General features: G+C 41.0%; 1 protein-coding gene across 5 annotated transcripts in view; it reads right to left on the bottom strand.

The window, feature by feature from the left end:
• RHBDD1 (rhomboid domain containing 1) overlaps positions 1-22,544 on the bottom strand; it is an 80,102-nt gene extending 57,558 nt beyond the window's left edge. The window contains exons 1-3 of one of the 5 annotated variants that reach the window (XM_075201951.1): positions 22,230-22,544; positions 12,057-12,542; positions 10,245-10,377 (exon numbers count right to left, since the gene is read on the bottom strand). In XM_075201951.1, coding sequence (XP_075058052.1) covers positions 10,245-10,377; positions 12,057-12,489 — 566 coding nt within the window. In that variant the 5' untranslated portion in view covers positions 12,490-12,542; positions 22,230-22,544. Of the gene's footprint in view, positions 1-10,244; positions 10,378-12,056; positions 12,543-21,038; positions 21,159-22,229 lie in introns of those variants that run through there. The other 4 variants (XM_075201952.1, XM_075201955.1, XM_075201954.1 and 1 more) reach the window with 4 other exon arrangements.
• Between the last annotated feature and the right edge of the window lie 1,283 nt (positions 22,545-23,827).

Raw genomic sequence — 23,827 nt, 5'->3', positions numbered from 1 at the left:
CTCCAGCTGGCCAATGACCATCACCTTTCCTCTCCTCTGGTAACCACATTTCACTCCCTTATCCAAGATTTAGCCTGTGATTCCCCCCCACCACTGGAACGATCTACCTCATTCTAGCAGACTATCACATAGCCTGTATAACTTCAAACTGTCATTGAAAACCCAGCTCTCCACTTAACCAAGTCACCATGTATCACCCTCTTTAATCCTTCATCACTCCCACACTTACTTCTTGCCCTCAGTTCCCCTTACATTGGCTCACCTCCATGTGTCGACCGTTTGTCTGCCTCTTTCCATTTAGATTGTAAGCTCTAGTAAGCAGGGACCTCTTCCTTCCTGTTCTCGCTACCTATAACTTTTGCTCACCTGCTACACTGTGCACCTCCTCCTTAGGCTCTCTGCCCATTGATTCCACTCCTCCATTGTCTTTGCACCTCTTTCAGTGCCTCTAGAACTGTTAGTTGCGCCTACGCTAATGGGCACAGGTTTCAGCTTGTGCTGAATATACCCCTTGCACCCCAGTAGCTGTGTTGAGAGTTGTAGTGTTGTTTGCTTACTGTATTGTACTGTTATACCATGCACTGTCTTGTTGTTTGCTCTCTAATGGTGCAGTGGACCTCATGCGATGCCCTATAAAGGATAATAATGAAAAATATATTATTATTAATAGCTGGTGTTTTTGAAAATTGTCCTGCTGTGAACACTGTCACGTGCTGCTCTCCACGCAATAGAAACTGGTAGATGCCACTACTTTATCCTTGTGGAAAGGCTTCATTAATGCCGCTTTAATTTTACTAAGCACTCACATTTAACCCATAGCAGAATTAGTAGGTTTGAGACCAATGGGTACAATGCCTTCTATAAGTTTTAACCATCATCTCTGCAGTATATCAAACTAGTATCTCAAGTCCACAAATACATTAATTGCTATTTATGATAAAGAAAAAATGTTAGTGTTATAGTAGGTTTTATACACAGGTGAAGATATGTAAGTACTTTATATAACAACATAGATTATGGCAAGCAGACAAATATTTTCCTCTCATCTTTGAAGCCGACAAAGTATGACATTCCTGTGGTTTAAAAATATACACTTTCAATGCTGCCGCCTGTGGCAATGTTTGTTCTTCAGCCGCTTACACTAAGTGAGATTGATGGCTTTCCTTTCTTCATACATGTAACATCAGGTTACAAAAACAGGGTAGATCTTCTATTGAAGGGTGGGAAAGCGGGGCCTTCTGCCAAGATAACTTATTACAGCCTAGTCATGTAATAAGGTCTCATTTCCTCCCTGCACAGTTCACTTTATCTGTTCCACCCACCCCTTTCACAGACCATAGATTCAGATTGTAATTCCTTCACAAATGGTTATCTTTCCTATTCAATATTCTCCACCGCTCTGCTCTCCTTTGCTGCTCTCTAAAAGCCTATGGCAACACCTCCTATTATTAAAAGTAAACCAGTTAACGTGTTTTCATCATAAGTAGATAACATATTATCTGATAAAGTTATAGTGAAGGAGACCTCCACTGCAAAATTAAAACTAACTATTATTAGCTTTTATTGATAAGGTGCCACAAAGGGTCTGCAGCGCCGTACATGACATATACAGAAAGCAGAGGTCCACAACACATAACATTATACATGAAGAATAAATTACAAAGACCAGACATACTGGGGGGAACTCAATTCCCCCCAAAGTACCGCTGCGTTAAATGTATTACCGTTATTACGGTAATATTAACCCGGCTTTCTGAAAAAGTCGGCGTTAAAACTACCGCAAAAACGGTATTTACGCGCACTATTAACGTAATAAAGGTAATAGTGCGCAGGCCAGGTTACTTTTTAAAGTAACGCGGCCAATTCAATTCCCCCCACTGAATGAATAAAAAATACAGGTAATATGGTAATGCAGATCCAATTATTTGCGGGACAGTGAGTGAGTGAGAGTGATGGTAGTTATCAGTGAGAAGTAGGCCTAAGCTTTAGAAAACAGGGCTAGGGAAGCAGGCCAAGAGGTACAGAGGGTGATTGAATATTAGGAGAACACAAGGAAAGAAAGGCCTGCTCATGAGATCTTACATCCTAAAGGAAAGGGGGAGACACAAATAGGGTGGTACCGACTGGGGGAGTTGGGGTGAAAGATAGGACAAGGGAGCTAAGAGGTGGGCCGTTAAACTTGAATAAAGAAATAAGCCTTAAGGGCACGATTGAAGCCTTTGAGAATAGAGGCAAATCTGATGGAGCATGGGAGATCACACCTCAGTTGGGGAGCAGCCAGGGCAAAGTCCTGGAGACAGGAGTGGGAAGAAGTGATCAGTGAAGTAGTGAGGCTGCGGTCATTGGAAGAGCGGAGGGAGCGGCGAGTAATGTAGGTAGAGATGCGGTTAGAGATGTAGGGGGGGGGATTTATTGAGAGCTTTGAAGGTGAGAGTGAAGTTCTTAAATTTAATTTTGCAGGTCATGGGGAGCCAATGTAGGGACTGGTGAAGGGGGACAGTAGAGATAGAGAGGCGGGAGAGAAAAATTAGGTGGGCAGCAGCACTGAGGATAGACTTAAGAGGGCCAGGTGAGAATCAGGAAGGTCAGAGAGAAGGAGATTACAGCAATCAAGGCGAGAGATTGCAAGAGAGTGAATAAGAGTTTTGGTGGCTTTCGTAGGGAGAAAGGGTCATATCTTGGAAATATGTCAGATGTGGAAGTAGGTTAAAAGATCTAGAGATAAAGAGATCATAAATAGAGGTCAATTTGTTACAGACTGACCTGGCATTCCAGAGACCACTGGATAGAGAAAGAGAGGGAAGAGGAGAGATGTGGATAAGGTTGTTGGGGTTGCTGGACTGCAAGGGTGGTTATGATATTGAGCGAAGTGGCTGTGTATGACCACTGGGCAGGGGGGGGGACTGAGGAGCCAGTTAAAGATTCAGGGTAAGTGAAGTAGCAAGTGTGGTTTAAAGGTGGCAATACAAACAACGTCATAAATAAAACTGCAGCTGCAAGAATTAGGTTTGAGAAACAGATCAGCAGAGTGTGTGCAGGCAGTACAATGCAGGTGGTGAAGAATATCAGAGCTCACAGATGATTTTTGAATGTTGTCCTCATGTAGCAGTTTTTCCAGTTACAATGTTTCCCTTCTGTTCAACTTTTGTGCAACTCTTACAATGATGTGAGTGAGTTCTCTGTACAGCACTGCGGAATTAGTGGCCCTATATAAATAGCTGCTGCTGCTGACGACTATGCTATCTAATTTTATCAATACACATATGACAAATCCACACTTTCTAACACAGCCTCTGACTGCTGGGTAAATAGGGTCAAAGAGCAATATGATCACTTTCCTGAACTAACCCCCACACTACAAAAGTAGTAATAAAAATCTTAAACAAACAAATAGAAGGTAAGCATACCATATTTCTAATAGACAATATTGCACTTCCTTTCAAAGTCTCACCCACAAATGGAATAAATCCTGCCCTCTGGTTCAGTGGGGGAAAACTGGTTGTCCTCAACTGAGGAAAGTATGTACTGTTGCTCTGGGCAAGATCCCTGGCACAAGAGGTGGTGGCACCAGTTGACTGGTAAACCGGAATAGGAGGGACATGGCACTGTAACTAGTAGTAGCTAAGATTGTCACCCCATGCTCCAGCAAGTAGGGCACGGGCCTGGGAGCTACCTCAACAAGAGAAGGGGCTAATACAGTTCAATACAGCAATAGCGACGCCTGCATAGAGGCCCTGATCTATCTCAGTACCAGATTACAGTGTCACCAGCTGGATCTTAGGTACTGGAATAATATATCAACTGCTTTGTAATTCAACAACCTCCATGCAAGGATTGCCAAATGTTTTGAAACTGCAGTTGTTGGTATTGCTCTGCTAACATACATTTTGCTCTAATTAATACATAAATATATTGATACAGATGTATCAAGTGCTCTACTGGCAGACATGAAAACTCCAATATGAGTCCATAATGCAACTGCATCTCTGCAGCTCCAGGCTTCTTATTTTCTAAATGTGGGTATAGAATACATAGTTGAGGCTTGTCCATTAAGTAGCTGAACAGTGTCCTGTCACGTTGTCAGACGCCGTCCCTGCGCCTCCTCGTTAAGCAGGGACGGACATCTGTCTCCTCCTGAGCGCCCAGTTGCTAAGCAACGGGGACGCGTCTTCCGGCGGCGGGGTGTGCAGGCGCGCCCGTCGCCATAGCAACGAACGCGCTTCTGGACTTCCTGTCGGCGGTCAGCTGCTCTGACCGCCGATTCGCTGCCACCAATGAGGACTGATCACTTCCTATTTGTAACCTGCTCAGACACCATTAGGGTGCCAGAGCAACTAGTTTATCTAACCTCCAGTGTTCCTGTTACTCATATAGTATCCTGCTTGTTTGACTTCTGTTACTGCACGGCTTCCTGACCTCGCCTTTGGATTCTCCTTTGTCTTGTCCTGCTACTCTGGTTTGACCTCGGCCTGCTGACTATTCTCTGCCTCCTGATTTGGTACCTTCTCTGCCCGTTTGGATTTGACCCTGCCTGTACGACTACGGATTACCCTGTTACCTCGCAAGTAGCTACCTGGGAGGGCCGCGACCTGCACGTCGCTCGCCGCAAAGTCCAAACTCCCTTGCGGGGGTCCCTGGTGAATACCGGCGGCGTGTTAGACTCCGCGCCTCCTTGTGTAGTAGTGCCAATACTTGCAGGTGCTGAAGTCACCTCTGTGACACACGTCAGCGCTCATTAGCTGCTGTTACTAATTACCTGGCAGATAATAGGGCTACACAAGCTACGGACATGTGCGTATAATTCACCTGTTTTAAAGGGAATGTCAAGCTAAAAACGAACATATTGTCACAAAAGCAAAAAGGAAAATAAACTTCAAAACTACTTTGAAAGTAGAAGATTTCAGATATTGCATTGATTATATTCAGTGTTTTGTTTATGGTGCTTCCTCATTATTAAGATGCTGTCTGTGCAGAGCTTTTAAAAACATAAAAACCAACATTACTGAAAAAGGAGAAGCATCGGCAGGAGACGGGCAGCCTGGAAGCACCAATGACGTGTTGTAAAAATGGAACAACAAAAAAAAGTGAAAAAAGCTTGACATTCAATATTATTTGCCTTGGTAAAATTGTTACTTTTGTCTTGATAGAAGTACGAAAATAAAAATGTGGTAAAAGTACTGTTTTGTTCAGATTATTCTGCTATACAAGAAAAAAAAACAAGCATTCTGCAACAAGTCACAGCATTCTTCAAATTGATATACATCTCTATAAAGTGTTTATTTGTGCATTTTACCATGCTTTGATCTTTTCCGCCTCAATATCATGTTTTTTTCTTCCTTGGGGAATTCACCTACAGGTGAATATCCTCAGGTAAGAAAAATTTGAAAATTTCCCACACTTAAAAGTTTGTTTGGCAACATATATTCATTTATATTACTTATGAGCTGAAAAAGGTTTCTCACAACTTTACAATACTTAAAGAGGTAACAATGTAACAAGGGTAGTGGCAGTGTAAGGCCTCACATCCACATGCATTTTACTACCATTTGTAACACAACTACAACAATTTTAAAAGAGTATGACACGAACACCATTAATGCTCATGTCACCATACTCCGTACAGCTGCTATTAGCATTTGCTAGTGTGCGAAAACGTTCTGTTGTTTTCACACGAGCATGTGGGGACAGACAGCAATGCCAAAATACGATTAGTTAAACACCCCAAAATATACTCCTTATCTGCACTGGCCCATAAAATAATACATATAGAAAAAGTGTGTAGGTGAGTTTATTTACTGTTTGTTTTTTACAATGATTCATTTATTGTTTTGTAACTTTTTTTTTTTTGTAGAGCATGTATTTTAATACCATAGACTTCGATTTCGGAGTAATCACATGCTTTGGCACTAGGGGCACTGTGGCAGAGGTGATCTGGATATTGCTAGACTAAATTAACATATGAGACAGATGGCTCCCAACTCACGCAAACTCTAACCCAGAGGTTGGCAACCTTTTTCTATCAGAGTGCCGGCTAAAATATAGTGAAGCCCAGGTGTGCCAGTGTGATAGATATAATTATATATATATATATATAAGCGGCGGCGCAACATTTTTTTTACCATGCAAGTGGTCGTACAATTGGGGGGGTGGCAGTGCATTATTGGGGGTGTGTCTAGCAGGTGAAAAGCACCAGGCCACCCTCTTACAGAAAAATGCATTACTCACACACGCCCCCTTGCTCAGCAGCTTTGCTCACATATGTCCCCTCTGCCCACATACTTTAATCACACTTGCCGCCCCTCTGCCCAGCCCCTTTAGTCACACATGCCCCCTCTCCAGCACACCTTCTTACCTTATTCTCCACTGCACAGCATGGGAAGATATCCAGCAGCCCGCCGAGTACCATGTGACCACAGCAGTCACATGACCTGGCGTCTGAAGATACCTGAGCTGAAGGGGATTTAGCTACTACCGATCTCCCCTGCACTCAATAAAAAAAATAAAAAAAAAAGTACTTTTAAAATAAAAAATGTATTTTCAAAGATAGGTCTCCAGTGGGGACTCGGGCCACCAAGTAGGCCCGGGCAATTTGTAGCCGCCCCCTCCCCTCTCGGCTATATATATATATATATATATATATATCTATATCATTTTATGAGGCTAATATCATATTAAGAGTAAGGGACCAGCAAAAAAAAGTTATGCCGCACAGTAGTGCCCCAGTTCACATCATACCTCATAATTGTATCCCCAATTCATCTTATGCCTCATAGTTGTGCCCACAATTCATACTTTGCCACAGTTGCCCCCAGAAACTCATAGTATGCCACAGTTGCCCCCATAAATATATAGTATGCCACAGTTGCCCCCAGAAATACAAAGTATGGCAAGTATATGTGCCCCTCAATTTGCTGCCCTTACTTACCTTTGTAGACTCGTCTTTCTCCAGAAACCTGGGAGCTGCTTCAATAAAACAGCCGGTGATGGCCGAAACAGAGCTTCTGCGCATGCGCAGAAGCTCTGTTTCAGCCATCACCGGCTGCTTTGCTGAAGCTGCTTCATTACTGAAGCAGCTTCACTGTGGCATAATGAAGTCTGGGTAATGAAGTCTGGGTAATGAAGTTGCGCAGAAGCTCCGTTTCGGCCATCATCGGCTGCTTTGCTGAAGCAGCTTCAGCGTGCCAGACAAAAGTGGTCAGCGTGCCACGTGTGGCACGCGTGCCGGGGGTTGCCGACCCCTGCTCTAACCTGTGGCCATTGGCTGTGGGAGCTGATGCCAGATGACAAATATTTTACGTCACTGGCCTCCTATGTGTGTGACAAGGCATTACAAATCTAGGCTATTGGCAGTGAATGGGTTACATCTTTCATTACATTCATTGTAAGGATTCCAAGAATGAGTCTCCCTACTAAGAGGGGTGGATTGAGGTGGTGCATGCACTGCAAAGTGTTTCTGGCAAATTATGCAAATAGAGCATGCAAAAGCTGTCATACAAAAATGTCCAAGGATAATTTAATTTGTGCCCTGTAAATCAACAGCTTGAATGATCAGCATATTACATTGTAGTGTCCATCATAGCTCCCATCTGATTGTGTAGCACTGCTCATCCACTTATCAGGTACACAATACACATATATAGTGTCTAGTCTAATATGCAGAGCCTTATCATTACTTACCTGGGTAGTCATCTGTCTCTCCTTTTCACCTTCCTCTTGCTGGGCTATGCTCAAATTGATGCCAACTAACTGACTCATTTAAACCTGACAGCCAATCAGATTTCACTGTAAGAACAGAGACTGGGCAAATATTAGCCAGTGATATAGCTTGTTGTACATCACTGTGTAATATGTTGGTAATATATAAATGAAGGATAACAACAATAGTTGTTAATTTGATAATAATTTCCAGGGACACTTTGCTGCTCGGCAGATGAAACCATACATTGACTAATGGGCAGGCATATGGCACTACACTGGTCAACTTGACGTGACCAGTGGACATTATCAGAACATGATTCATAACAATTCATCTTACTTTATACAACACACAGTTTAAGAACATATACTGAGAACTGCAAGCAGCAATAGAAACAAGGGAAGTAGTGCCTAACAATGGATTAGTATTAAAACCAGGAGCACCGAGTGGGAAAAAATAAACAATCTTCAAAAAGTAGAACGGTCCTTCATTTGAGATTTAATCTTAATCTGCCTTTAAATAAAATGTGATTCTTACAGATGTCAGGAATGCTAACAAGAATGACTACAGACTCCACATCTCCCGTTGCTCAGAACACTTTGCAGAAACTGCACTGTAGTTTGAACATTGTCCTAGCACTGCACCAACATTATTCTGCTATGGTAACCACAAACCTATTCCATAGGACAATGTACTGCTAGTTGTGCCTCATCCTATAGAGATGCATCAATAGTGGTGGGCTTGCAGAGGAACTATTTAAGGAGCTGTTTTGATTATCTGTGGCTGTCAGATGATAAATGTAAAATTGTGTAAAATTGCACAATTGACATTGTGCGTCACAATATCACATCCATAATGGTAGAATGGAAGAGAGAGATGGTAACAACCTGCAGATGTGTACAAGTTCATGAATCCAGCATCTGCCACTGATCTTTTGTTAGTATATTCACTGAGACGCAATCATTTTTCATACCTTTGTTGCGTAAATATTACTACTCCACTCTGATCACCTCTTCCCACTCTAGAATACAAGACTTCTCCCGAGCTGCCCACCTTCACTGGAACGACCTCCCTCGCTCCATCCGTCTCTCACCCAATCTGTGCTCCTTCAAGCGGGCACTTAAAACTCACTTGTTCCTTAAGGCCTACCAACCATCCACTTAACCTCCCACCTCTTCTGATTCTCCCCTGGCTCCTTTTCTCTCCCCTTTGCTTCACTCCTCTTGTGCCTGATTTTGTATACCCTCCCTTAGGATGTAAGCTCGTATGAGCAGGGCCCCTCTCCCCTCCTGTCTCCACACCTGTTCTTCCGCTCCGTCTTTACAGTATTTGCCTGTCTGGAGTTTCTGAAGTTCTGGTACTTTGTGTTTATTGTTCTGTATTGTTTTACCCTGTATAGTATACTGTTTGTGCCGTGTACGGCGCTGAGGAAACCTGTGGCGCCTAACAAATAAACGATAATAATAATAATACTACATAGCGCACTTACATTCTGGCTCCACCGACTGTCTGATGGAGCTGCACCATCGTTCCTACCACCAATGTCCCAAACTGCCCGTATGTGCCATGACTGCAGATCCTACTACATGGCCCCACATTTTAAAACCCGGTCACCACTTCAATCTAAGCTGTAGTTCATACTTTCAGGATGTCTTTAATCATGCATGGGTGAGTTAATCTATTTTTCTGGTTCAGTAGTTATCCCACCTGTTATTCCACCTGTTTCTACAGACAGATATCCTGAAAACATGACCTGTTGGTAGCTCTTGAGGACTGGGTTTGAGCACCTCTGCGGTAAACCATGGCTTTGCATCTGTAACACTGACTTCTGGTTAGGATACAGACTGGTTCACATAAAACAAAAAAATGGTTATTACACAATACTAGAAAAGATTGTCAGGTCCCATCTGGGTAGCGGAGCCCTGGGCATTCTCAAATGCCCTAATGTAGTTTGCAACTGAATGATGGACATTTATGAACACTGGAGCATAGATAATTGTGGAAGCAAGCTACTCTGAGCACACCATGAATAAAAAACAACAACAATGTGACATTAATAAAAAGCATGTGACACTACTTCACCCATTGATTTCAAAATGCCCCAAATTTTTGCTTAAACGTCTTTGTGCAGTAAGGTGCTGCTGGTAAGAGTGCCAGATAGCTAGACCCAGTTTTCCAAATTGAAAACATAGATATGTATGTAGCATGAGAGATTATAATAATTTAGATTCTGAAGACATGGGAGGTAAGTACAGGTAAATGCATGATTGACAACAGGATACCATGAAACAAATGATATCACAATGGGTAATAGTCTGTAGGAAGATTAGAGATGCAGCTTCATGTCAAAACCTTGAAACAATTACACGGAGAGTAATAATAATGGATAGAAATAAGTAGCAACACCAAACACTGCTAGATATGAAAACATTTATCTCTGTAACATGATCTCAGTACCTGTTATTAGGGGTATGTAGTCTTGTGAATAATAACATGTATGATAGATGTGTAATAATAAAGCTGTAAAGTAAGACTTGTAGTCACTTACTGTGGTGATAGGAGGTGAATTGCCACCAGCTCGGCCCAGCAAGCATACTTGTTAGGTACACGAAAGCCATAAAAGTTGTGCGCTCCTCCAGGGTGATAATAATTATTAAGCACTTTTAAGCCAAACAGCACCCCTAGAAGTAAACAGTAAAAAGAGACATTAAAAAGGTATTGGCTAGTTCTTTCAGGCAACTATAATATATCAGTTAGCAGCTAACTGTCACAATTTCCATCAGTATTCCACTATAGTAATGGTACAATTTATTATCACAGGCTAACAATCATTACTCAGAATGTTCATGAAAGTTTATCACAAAATAATGTATTTTTTTTGTAAAACTTGGTCATTATTTATTATTACAAATAGAAACAATACTATACTAAGCAAACACAATACAGAGTCTGTGCTTCAACATCTCAATATTCAATTGCCAGTATCAGGTTTGATAAAGATATGACACCAGCAACTGCCTGTAAGGAATCAATGGCAGTTATACTGAATGTTTGGAGTTTAAATCAGTTTTATTTATATATAATTCCATTTGTAATATTAAATAGTGTCCTACATTGAAAACTGTATTCACTTTCAGCATTTGTCTCAAAATATCTCCCAACTCGACACCTCCGTTCTGCACAAGATCTGCGTCTCTCTTCCACTCTCATCACATCCTCCCAGTCTCGGTTACAGGACTTTTTTCGTGCTGCACCCACTTTGTGGAATTACCTCCCTCGCACAATAACTTTCCTCTAGTTTTCAAGCCTTCAAGCGTTCTCTGAAAACTCACCTCTTCAAACTTATGATATTCCTTAACCAGAATCTTAATCTCCCTAGGTTACCCTATTACCACCCTCTACACAGCTAACACAAGACAACAACCTCTTACCAACATTGCTGTGTGACTGATCACACAGCCCACTCAATACTTTTACCTTTGCATCCCAGGTGGTCCATTGTGCAATATGATGTAGCACATGCCCTTGTGTTTCAAACTCCCATTGTCCCATAGATTGTAAGCTTGCGAGCAGGGTTCTCTCTGTCTGTATGTATTACCCAGTATTGTTTTATTAATGTTTTTTCCCAATTGTAAAGCGCTACGGAATTTGCTGGCGCTATATAAATAGATGTTGATGATGATAAGTCTGCTCAATGTATTTATTTCACCTTCAAAACCACAAGCAATTGAAGTGGGAGGGATACAAGAAAAAAATAGGAATTAAGCTAGGTACACACTACAGGTTTTTCACCCAATTATCATGCAACACACACGATATACGACTGTTAGGTCCGATATCGCATTAGTGCGTACGGTCCTTTGATCATATTTTATCATACCAAAGCACATTGTATCGGTTTATTTGATTTTATAGCCGGACTAAAAATCTCTCTAAATGATGTAACGATGTTGGAGAGAGTGCAGCAGTGTTTAGTCACAATATATTCAGCAGATGGTTATGACAGATGTACACATGAATCAGCATGCTGAGCGGGACTTTCAAATTGTTGGTAAAATCAGTAAAAGATATCGCATCGGAAGAAAATTTTCTGTAGTGTGTACCTAGCTTAAGAGTGTAATATTGAAAATTTTGAGTCTTGGAAAAGTTTAGTTAATCCTACGGAGATTGGGTTAATCCTTCAGACCAGAAAGTGTAGTGGAGTTCACTAAGCTAGGTTTGAACTCAAGTAGAGAAAAGGATGACCTGCAGTAAAATCTTTAGAAATCTTCTTTCTCTTAAAAAATTATTTAAAAGTTTAAATAGAATTGGTTTTAAAGTGATATTTATATGAATAAATACATTTGCATTAGTAATTTACCAGAGAATCCCACAGCACACTGAAACGTGTAGGATGGATCGCCCGTGCATCTTGTTAGGATTAATTGCACCATTAGATAAACCACTCCGATCAGCTGTGAGAACACCAAGATTATTACAGCAAAGAAAACGCTGCCCAGTCTCTGCTCTAATTTAGTGCCCTTCCATAACAGGGACATCATGTTAAAATAGAGGTGCCAGTCGTCAGCATGGTGAAATGGCGAAAGCAGTAAGCGCTGCCAATCACTGTGGTGATAACTTTCGTGTACACTAATGCAGGCATAATGAAGAGGTTTAAAGGGGCAAAAAAAGAGATAGACATTGAGTCCGAGCACTGCCAAAGTCACAGGGGGGATATTAGTGACCCCAAAATTTAGAATTTGGGAAAACAACAGTAGAAGTCCAAAGTTTCCTCTTCTAAGTCCTCTGTTCATTGTGGAACCTCACTTGTTCTAAACACACAGAACGGAGTTGTATGGTGTTGCATCTGGAACACAAAAGGTCAGAAATATGATGTAAGCAACTAAACAATGAGACCAAGGTACATGAAATAAGAAATATCAGTCAGAAAACAGAAGGCAAGTGAACTAAGAGAAAACACATCATATAAGGGGCTCTTAGACGGACATTTGCTGTATGTCATTCACTGCTGCCCTTGCAGGGTCTAGGCTCCATAATGCAACCTTGAATTAACTGGACAACGTGAATTGTAAAATCTCACCCATGAATTAAAAAGGTCTAAAAATCATCTATAGCTCAGTCTGGGCAGGGGTGTCTTCAGTTATACCAAGCCTCGTCCTGGAATCTGTACCTGGCACAGACACAGGATCAGGGGCCAGGTGTTCCAGAGAATGGAGTTTTGCAATCTGCAGCTCACAGATGTCAGCTGACAATATTATTGTCTATTAGCAAAGGAACATGCCAAAATAGAAAACAAAACATGCATGTGTGCAAACACTGTTTACCCATGCTCTAAAATGTAAATATTTTCAAGATGAATAGCTCCTGTTGGCGTCGTCCTTGAACTATTTTAAAATATCTATTTTTTCTTGAAAATAAGGAGAAATACATGCAATAAATGCTTGACCATCTTCTTGCAGGTTCAAAATTTAAAGGACCACTAAATCCCCAAATAAAAAATGTCAGATAAGAACTACAAAGTTTAAATACATCAAACCTCCAAACCTTGATATATCATAAATAGCAGCATCTGTGTTGGCCTGGTGTATCTGGTGATCACTTTTGTAAACAAAATAAAATAAAAGTATTTTCTAATGACTGGGATTTGTTCTTATTCCCTTGAATCACCAACCATTTCACTCAGCTGCTCCTGCAGGTTGGGCAAAGCTTTCTGGAGAAAGGTAGATACACCAACTAAGGATTGTTTCTTTTGTTTTACCTGTATATCTATGAGGTACTAATTTTCAAAAAAAATCTTTTGAATAAGAACAGTAATAGTGACAGGATTGAGCTGAAAAACTAATATAACAGCCCGCAGCTATAGGGCCTGATTAGTGACCACCCAGCTCAATACGCAACACCCATGGGTCCCCATAAGGTGGAATTCTTATATCTATTATATATTGTATGTGGAACGATCTCCCATGCTCCATCAGGTTAGCCTCTACTCTTAAAAGCTTTAAGTGTGCCCTTAAGACTCATTTCTTTATTCAAGCCTATCAGCCTTCCTCCTATCTCCCTTGTCTCAGCTTTCTCCCCCACTCCACAATCAATACCACCCTATTTGTGTCTCCCCCTTTCCTTTAGGATGTGAGCTCTCAAGTGTAGTGCCCTCTTTCCTTGTGTGCTCCTTCTAATATTCCATCACCCTCTGTACCTCTTGGCCTGCTTCCCTAGCCCTGTTTTCTTAAGCTTAGGCCTACATCTCATTGAGAACTACCATCACTCTAACTCACTGTCCCGCAAATAATTTAATCTACATTACCTTGTTACCTGTATATTTATTCATCCGGTATGTCTGATCTTTGTATTTTGGTCTTCATGCAAATCATGTTATGTGTTATGGATCACTGCTTTTTGTATATGTCATTATTATTATTATTAATTTTTATTTATAGGGCGCCACTAGGTGTCTGCGGCGCCGTACAGGGACAAACAAAATTACAATACGAGGTGAGACAGCACAGTACAGTAAACAATAATCACAGTAACTCAGTGAGCTCAAGGCACAGCTAGCGGGGCGGGGAGAGGGGGATGTCTGCCAACAATGGCCCCAAGGAGGGGGGGCACGTATGAGAGGGAGACCCCCAGGGGGAAGAGGAGGGAGCGAGAGGGGACGGGAGAAAAGGGTCCTCAAGGAGGAAGGCAGGGAAGCTGGCGAGCAGAGTTCAAAGTGGAGAAGACAGGAGGAGAGAAGTCCCTGCTCAAAGGAGCGTACAATCTAAGTGATGCGAACCCTTTGTAGCTTCTTATAAATGAGAGATACTGATAATAATGGGGTAAATTGACAAACAATTACCTGTACAATCTGACTCTGAATAGTCTTCTGGACAATTCTGTAACAAAGCACTTGGCTGTAACCCATGCATAGCCATATTTGTCGGTTTAAAGAATCACCTTGCTAAAGATATTCCTTCAACATGGATTTCCGTTATTTGATGTACAACAAAATATACACAGCACCTCACACAAATTCTACATTCAAATAAAGCTTCAATCCACTGATAAATGTATCGTGGAAAACTAATTTATTTAAATATATAACAAGAGATTAATTGCTTTTAAGGGTCTTGTGAGCTGCTTCAGCCTCATAATGGTATATCACTGTAGTTTAGGATGTCATATATAAATAGTTTATAACTAGTGTGGATTCTCTATAACAGTGGCTCCCTGGTAGTTGCTGAACTACAAGCTCCAGCATGTACTGATAAACTCTAGTCACACTGGAGTGTTTGCCTCGACAACAGCTGGAAAGTCATACATTACCTTTGGCTCACACCATGAAAAAGTTGGACAACACTAATTTAATATTTTGTCACTTGTTATCTTTACAGCAGACAGACTTTGGTTAACAGTTCAGCCAAGTAGTGCTTAGAGAGGCAGCACTGAAGAGATAGAATACGTGTCTTTATTCTGCAGAAGAGAACATCTGGTAGTGGAACCTGGGTGCTAGAGTATAGCTGCTGACATTGCTTCATTAAAATTCTATCAGCATCTCTGGTGGGAGTGACATGGGAGTCTGTGCCATTTAGCATTACTGTACTACAACTCAAAGAAAACAGTTTTTGTTCTGAAACATTCAATGCATACAAACTGACAGTCACATTCTTTCATTCAAAAAACAAATGCTAACAGAGAACTGGATATTTGTTTATCTACCCACCACAAACGGAACAAATGTAACTACTGTATTGTTGAGTGCCATTACTGTACACAATGTCAAGGTTGTTGCTTTATGCTGTTACAGTGATTTTGTTTGTAGCACATTGTCAATTTATATATTAAAATATATCAACTGGGCCTTAAACACCTCAAGTACATTGCAAGCAACCTAGAGATCCATGACAAGCGCTGTAAGAATAGATTGATGTGTAGCAAATTGTAGCAAATAAAATGTCCTCAATTAAAATGAATAAACATGGAGACACTTTAGTAATATCCATACTTGCCAACCTTTTAAAACTTCATTCCGGGAGATCCCGGACAGGGGGGCGTGGTTGGAGGGTGAATCGCGGCATTTTGGCCCCACCCCTGCATCAAAAAAGGGGGTCGTGGGAGGTGGGGCCAAAATTACGCGATTCACAGTGAATCGTGTGATTTTGACAGCAAGTTGCTGTTTTCGGGATACCTGCCTGCTCTCCCGGGAGACCTACCCGAATTTCGGGAGTCTCCAAGACATTCCGGGAGAGTTGGCAAGTATGGCAATATCTGAGTATATTTTAGTGCCTCAACCTACACTGTAGTGCAGTACAAATGACACTAAAATCATTTTTATGGGGTACTCAATTCTGAGCCAAGTGCCCAACACGTTTATGATACACACGAATGCCACGTGAGCAAATCAATTCCTGCTATGCTCACGTGCCTGAAAAATTGCAGGTGGTGGAATTGAATAACTTCCCAGACATTTAGCTTGTTTAATAGACTTACATGCGGGGGCACCTCACTCACAATTGAATTCCCCCCCTTAGCATTGCACATGTTATGTATACACAAGACTTTTTACATCATGTATTTTTCTTGACCTTTCTGACATTCAAGAGGTCACACACTTGCCAAGTCAATAAGTAGAAGGTTGAAGAAATCCACCATTACATCAATGAAAGAGGGAAGCTTAAAGAGGGACAGAATGACAAATGTATTTATCTGTAACTAAATATGATCCACTTACTCTGAGGACCTGTTCACAGTGTTGCAACACAGGGGAATGCCATCCAGAATGTAGCCCAAAGCTCTGTCCCTCAACTCTACCCTGAAGGGTTGTATTCATTAAATGAACTATAGAATGACGAGGTAGATGCCCTATGGCAGCTTATTACTTATTCCGATTACCATATTTGAATCCAAAGGGAATGGTGAATCTCTTGAGGGATTTTACTTCTGGGAGAAATAAATATCCATTGATTTCACCCAAAGATGTTTGAACTTAGACAAGAAGTACCTGCCAAAACATGTACTTGTAATGCAGAGTGTGTCAGAGCTTAGCTACTAGAAGCTACTGCAGGTCAAGTACTGACATTAACCAACATAGGGTACAAAAGAAGAAATGTATATACACAGTTAAATATTATTAATGTGTCTCAAAATTTAAGAGAGCCTGTGACAAATATTTTTGTCCAGTAAAACTATATTCACAAGATGATTTTATTCCATCCTGCAGTGGCTAAATGAAATGTAATACAACCTAGACACATCCATTTTTATACTGACTGTAGAACAATACAAGCTATTCTGCAGTAATGAAAACTGCACTTCATATGCAGCACAAGGTTATTCTGAAACACATGAAACATTCTTCTCTAATACTGTACAATGACTTTCCAAACTATGCCACTGCCTCCAAAATGTACAAATTTTAAGGTCATGCTTAAAGTAGCTATTTGTAGTCACCCTCAGCTGCCACGCGCCTGCATTTTTTAAGCCTACTCAAAATAAATGGGTAAAAAACAGTGCTGGTTTATAACGACAAAGTGCATTACCATATGACCAAAGCATGCCTGTTTATCCGTCTCTCACCCAATCTGTGCTCCTTCAAGCGGGCACTTAAAACTCACCTGTTCCTTAAGGCCTACCAACTATCCACTTAACCTCTCACCTCTTCTGTTTCTCCCCTGGCCCCTTTCTTCTCTCCCCTTTGCTTCACTTGCTCCCTTCTGTGCCTGATTTTGTTTACCCTCCCTTAGGATGTAAGCTCGTATGAGCAGGGCCCCTCTCCCCTCCTGTCTCCACACCTGTTCTTCTGCTCCGTCTCTACTGTATTTGCTTGCCTGGAGTTTCTGAAGTACTGGTACTTTGTGTTTATTGTTCTGTACTGTTTTACCCTGTATAGTGTACTGTTTGTAACGTGTACGGCGCTGCGGAAACCTTGTGGCGCCTAACAAATAAACGATAATAATAATTTATCTTTCAGCTCCTCTACTTACAGTAGCTGCTGTACACAAACATACTGTGGAACATACCCTGAACCACATCTCCTGTGACATATCAGACAATAGATGGAAAGACTACATGTCTTGCTGAAAATTGGTGCAGAGGGCAAATGTAACCCCTAAAATTCAGTCAGCAATTGATAATACAATTGATAATACATATAGTACTTTTTTTTAGAAGAACACAATCTAATGATTTGCTATGACAGTCATTGATTCCAAGGAGTAAATAGTCCCTGCTGTCTAATCTTCTCTACCCTTTCTCTCCACCAATTGTCTACTTAACTAATGTAAAGACCACTCAGGAGCAGATTGCCCAAGAGTAAGCACAGAGGTTAGTGAGCTGATTTATAAGTGTGTTTCACTACTCTGAGCACCCATTTATCAATCTCCACCTCCAGCTCATACTTGTGTGCCCTTCAAGTGGGAGGGGATAGAAAAACCTGTATTCAATCAGAGTGCTCAGTGCAACTAGAGTAATTCAGGAGATTAGTGTACTAATCTTGTGGCAGGCAGTGATTATGTTAGGGAGGGCAGATCTACACGAGCGCTGTGAGGATATAGAAAATGGAGGCAAGCAACATGCTACATGTGGACAGCGGAAGGAGCAGGGTCCCCTAACAGATCAGAGTATTGATGTGAGGCTCATAACTAACTGATGTGTAGTAAGAATGTTCAGTGATGAACAAAGATTTCCATGAGTGTACTTATCTTTTATGAGGCAGTAATCTGTCCACTCATGTGATTATGGTAGTTAGTAGCAGTGTTATAATATGAGAAGGATAATGGTGGTGAGTAGGATGGCACAGAGTAAGAGTTAAATAGTCGAGGGGCTATTTCAGGCTCCTGTTAAACTGATGTGGTTTGTGTTCTATTACGGTTTATAAAATTAAAACATTTGTCTGATTGTTTATAGCACTTTTAACAACGCAGCAGTTTTTATTAAAATCTTCCCATATGGTAACATGTGAGGTCTTCTTTAAAACTGAGGAAATAGACAACCTGAGGATATTGAGTATAATTTAATACCTCCCAATATTACAACTGGACAGAAAGAATACACCTAACAAACCTGATTTTCAAAGGCCCAATTATGGGAGTCAAAAAGGGGCATGACTTAGCCATTTGTCACTGGGACATAATCTAATATTGACTGGGACGGTCTAGGGGTATGGTAAATCTTGTCATGATTGTGGAGGAGTTGAGAGATACCAAAGAGGAATACTAGAAAACTCATTTCTTATTGCACAAGAATTTTGTTAGTCTTTCAGATACAACTGACTATACATACATACCAACGGCACAAAGCCGTAAACAACTAACTCACAGTCTGGATGCTGATATACATTTACAAGCTGCACAAACAAACATTTTTTGACGCCAGTACAGGAATTTGTCTATACAAACATGTGCAGAGAACCTAAAACAATGACATTTTGTAAGAAAGTGAAGTTCAAAAGAAAATCTAAAACTCAAGATGGAAAGTATAAGGACCAAGACAGTGTTCATTGTCACCTATTAAGTGTATACTTAGTCCTTTCCCATCAATAGATCTGACCATCACCTGTAGGGACAGCTATTTTGAGCACCTGTACAATCACTAGAGATATCATAATTTAAATATAACAGTGCTTCAATAAAAAAATAACTGCCCTAGTGACCAAAACCTTTTATAGTCTGAGATCTAATTTGGTAAAAAATAATCTTTTATTAACAGTTATCTTCATGCAATGGTATATCATTTACCTGTATACAAGGGTATATCATATTATATATTGCCATTTTTATATTACATTCTCTATGCTCCCTCTCATGTCTTAATCTCATTCATCCCCCTCCTCAGCATCATCATTGCTCAAAAAATCCCCTTCTACATCCCATTGTTCCCTTACTCCTTTCCAAATAATCCTTCTATCGTGTCCCCCTCATTATCATAACCCTGCCCCCATCATCCCTCTTAATCTTTATAATCATAATAATTAGCCCCCCAACCAGTGTCATCATTGACTCAATCATTCATGTTAACGCGCTCATCCACAATCAACCTCAAGCCTCCATCAGTAGCCTCTGCATCAATCATCCTTAATCCCCCTATTATACACCATTAATAGCTCTGTCATTCTATCATTAACCTGCCATCCTACTCCATCCACTATTATCAAACCCCTCCCCCTCACTCCACTGATCATACATCAGTTCCCCTCTGTGAACTAGCCCACCCATACTAGTGCCACCCATGAGCCTACTAGAGAAATGACCCCCGTCCTCTGAGCAAGTTTAACTGTAATGCTCAGAGCATTCTTAGCCGTCAACTAGATCCCAGTGTTGGTGATCACAGCAGAGAGCCACAGACACTGAGCCTTCTACATCAAGCGCAGGGCAACAGCAGCACTCTGACAAGAAAAAATGTCCAGACTCACACAAAGATTCCCTGGAGACTACCCTTTATCTTAAGCCCCATGGCGGCCTGGACCCTAGCAACACTATTTATATGCATACAGTGTGATTTCTATTAGGTCTTTTTAAAGCAGAAAATTGCAAAGAGATGGCATATATATATATATATATATATATATATATATATATATATATCAACGGAGAACGGGGTAACACTTGGGGGTTGGTATCTCTATTTTTACAGATCTACAGGAAAAATATTGTATTCCTAACAAGAACTTTTTCCAATACCTACAAATTCTACATGTCACATCTTCTATTTTAAATGTACAAACTTTGAGAAAACTAAGCGCAATTGAAATAACTTGCACTTACTCTCAGAAAAATATAGGTGACATTTTTCTTCTTTATCACACACATCTGACACTGGATACCAGGTGGTTGAGACTCAAAAATCTGATTGGAACAGACTTGGTAAACAAGTTAGATATGGTCACATGGGATAAAATTAGATTCAAAGGGCCTGAATCATTAAAGACAGCATAGCAAAAAAATAAATAAAAAATAGGTGTAACTTACACCTTCGCAAAACAATGTTACATTGAATGGGGAGGTAAATGTAAAATGTGGGGAGTTATAGTTGGGGTAGGGCATATCATAGATCTCCTTTAAATTTCAGTGTTGGAATAAAGCTATCAAGTATTTTTGTGCTGCATGTAAAAGCAGCCAGTATTTCCTTACATGTAAAATAATAAACTCATTTGCACCCATTGTATTGTAACATGGTTTGTTCAGGATCAAATTTACTCTTTTTTTTGCCTCCCAAAGGATCTAAATGTTCCATAAATGTTGTAATCAAAGAAAACGTTTTTAAAATCTACAGCCACTGGTATCTGGTCCTGGAACATCTGCATCACAGTTACACCAATGTATCTGACCAATGCTGGAGACTCTGTGGTCAAAAGGGCACCTCCTACCATATTTGTGGTAACGCTTATCCATCTGCCATGGAGGTCACCACTTTCCCTTGCTCTTCAGTGGACTTCACTGCAGTAGATGGACCAGCATAGCAGTCCCCCCCCCAAAAACTGCTACTATGGGTCAAGAAATTGAGTGTTACCCGCCTGACTAAAACAACATATAGACAGAACCCTATGCACATTTCCCCACTACAGGGAGGCAAAGCAAATTGTAGTTACTGGGTGTGTACATCTAATAACAAGCACAAGTTAGTTATATTGGCTGGTGACTGGTGTCCATTAATTATCGGGGTGATGTACAACTAGGACGACAGACACGGCTACCTGATACACTGGACTGTTACACCTTAGTGCATATGTACTAGGCAGAGATAGAAAGCAATGACTCCATCAGATATGCCAATATTCCAAACCTGTCAAGAGGGAGAAACGTGCCTGAAGGGGAAAATGGGCATCTTATTGGTTTATGCGGTACCAATGTAAAAACAAAGAAGAGACTTTTCCCCAATGGTCAATGTAGTCAATTCACTGACTGTACCAAAGAACTCAGTCCCATTAGTATACCATGTAGAGCCAATTGCCTGGTGGCCATTATACCTTACAAACCCCGGTCCCTCGTGGCAGCCCACGAAACAGAGCCCACAATGCATTGGTGCCACAAATTTGCCCAGTGGGCCCATATACTGCTAAGCCTTTATTGGATCAGTGTACAATGCAGAGCCAATTTCTCAGTGGCCCAGTGTGCTTTTATACAGTCTTTGGTGGCTCTTTGTACAGTATAGAGCCCATTCCCTGATGGTCCAGTGTGTCCGTAATTTGCCCATTCTCTGCAAGCCTAATGTGGCCATATATTGTCCAGGCCCTGGTTACCATTCCATGGTGGTCCAGTGTGTCAATATATGGCCCAGCCTACAATGGCTCTGTGTACAATATGGAGCCAATTCTCTGCTGACACAATGTGCAAATATATTGGCCAGTCCTAACTGACTCACTATACAATTCAGAGAACAGACCCTGGGGGTCTAGTGTGGCAATTCTTTTCCCAGTCCATGATGGCACACTGTTGCCAAATATTGCCCAAACTTGTTGGCCCAGTATTGCCATATATTACCTAAACCTGGTTGCCCAGTGTTGCCATACAAATCCCAGATACAGCCTAGTCCCTAGTAGCCCAGTTTTACGACTTACCATCTAGGCTCCTACTTGGGTACCAGACCACTTTCAGTTCGGCACTGAACTCCTGCAGCCAATCAGAGTTCAGTCCTTCACAGGAAACTGATCGCTATGAGACAATAGCAGAACAAACACATCGCATTATTTACCAGACTTCAGTGAGGAAGTTGCTTTCAGCCATAAGGCTGAGAACACAACGTGAGCCCGCAGCGGTGCTCAGTGATCACTCAGTCGGGTAGGCAGTAACAGGAGCCTCCCTCACCTCGGAGGACAGGGAACGTATGTCCTAGTGCCGCTAACTTCACTAAAAGAGGCGTCTCTGACCTGAAAACCGGAGCAGATAGACTTAGAAGACTACATATCCCTACATGCTTTGCGAAGTCGCATTCAAAACAGCAATCTTTATTACAAGTATTTTTAACAAAGTAGGAAAAAAGCAAACGTGTATTTATAGCTGTGTGTTGTGGAGCTAAAAGTCTCATAATGGGCATTCAGCTTAAGAGCTACAGGTTAACCTTTGTCTGCGTTATTTTCTTTTAGCTTGACATTATGGCTAAAAGAAGATAATTTACTATTTTAAAAGATATGCTTTCCAAAACTAAAACATTTATGTGGGTGCAGATCAATGATGTAAAATAATAAAACTTTACACATTCTGTTTGTTGTAGCTACCAAGAAGATTCCCAAACACACTCATTCTTTAACCCTCTTAATTTTTTTCCCCAAACTCTCTTGGGGGTATATTTACTAAACTGCGGGCTTAAAAAAGTGGATATATTGCCTAAAGTAAAAGGGAGGAATTGTTCTATTTTTTAAGAATTTTGTTGATTTACTGTGTATGCTGAATTTACCCCTTTTTTAGTAGAAAGCTATGTGTCTTGTTAGGTGGCTCATATTTTCTATATATGTTCTTGGAAATGTACAAATGCGGAGCTGAGTTGCTGGTTAAGACAGAGAGAAAAACACACCAGCTACCATAATACTTCATATGTGCCTTGCTGTCACTGTCTGAAAAATAAAGTCTGCAAAAGGATACCTTTGTGTTGTCTAGTCGCTACTTTGGAGGTGATAAAGAAATCTCAATTGTTCCAGCATATTTCTTAGTCTACCCCATACTTGCCTACTCTCCCTGAATTTCCGGGAGGCTCCCGATATTTCTGGGAGTCCTCCAGGAAGTATAGGCATCCTCCCGAGTCTTGGTGGAGGCACCGCTTAATGACACGATCCATATCATCAAGCCCCGCCCTCTGCTTTGCATTGCTGTGACTTTTGGTATTTCATAGCAAGGGCTGGGGCCACACCCCGTCCTGCATTTGTTAGCTCACCTCCCCTCCAAGAGGGGGATTTTAAAAGCCGGCAAGTATGGTCTACCCAAATGAATATTATATTGTTTTTGTTGTCAGAACATATATTTAGGTTTTTTTTGAGCAAACTGATATAAATCTTTTTATTTATAGGCATTATTTTGACTAAAAGAGGTTAAAAAATGGAAATACATCTTTCCATGATCTTCCCATAGTTGCTTTCTCACAATTCATGCATACCAGCCAGCAGAAAGTTGGACTGTTAAGGAAATGGGTACAGTTTGGTCAGATCTGGGTGGGTTTGGGGCA

This window comes from Mixophyes fleayi, chromosome 3, assembly GCF_038048845.1.
Source record: "Mixophyes fleayi isolate aMixFle1 chromosome 3, aMixFle1.hap1, whole genome shotgun sequence".
In the NCBI taxonomy this organism is placed as follows: Eukaryota; Metazoa; Chordata; class Amphibia; order Anura; family Limnodynastidae; genus Mixophyes; species Mixophyes fleayi.
Note: the sequence above shows the minus strand (reverse complement) of the source record. Positions and strands in the feature narration are given on the sequence as shown.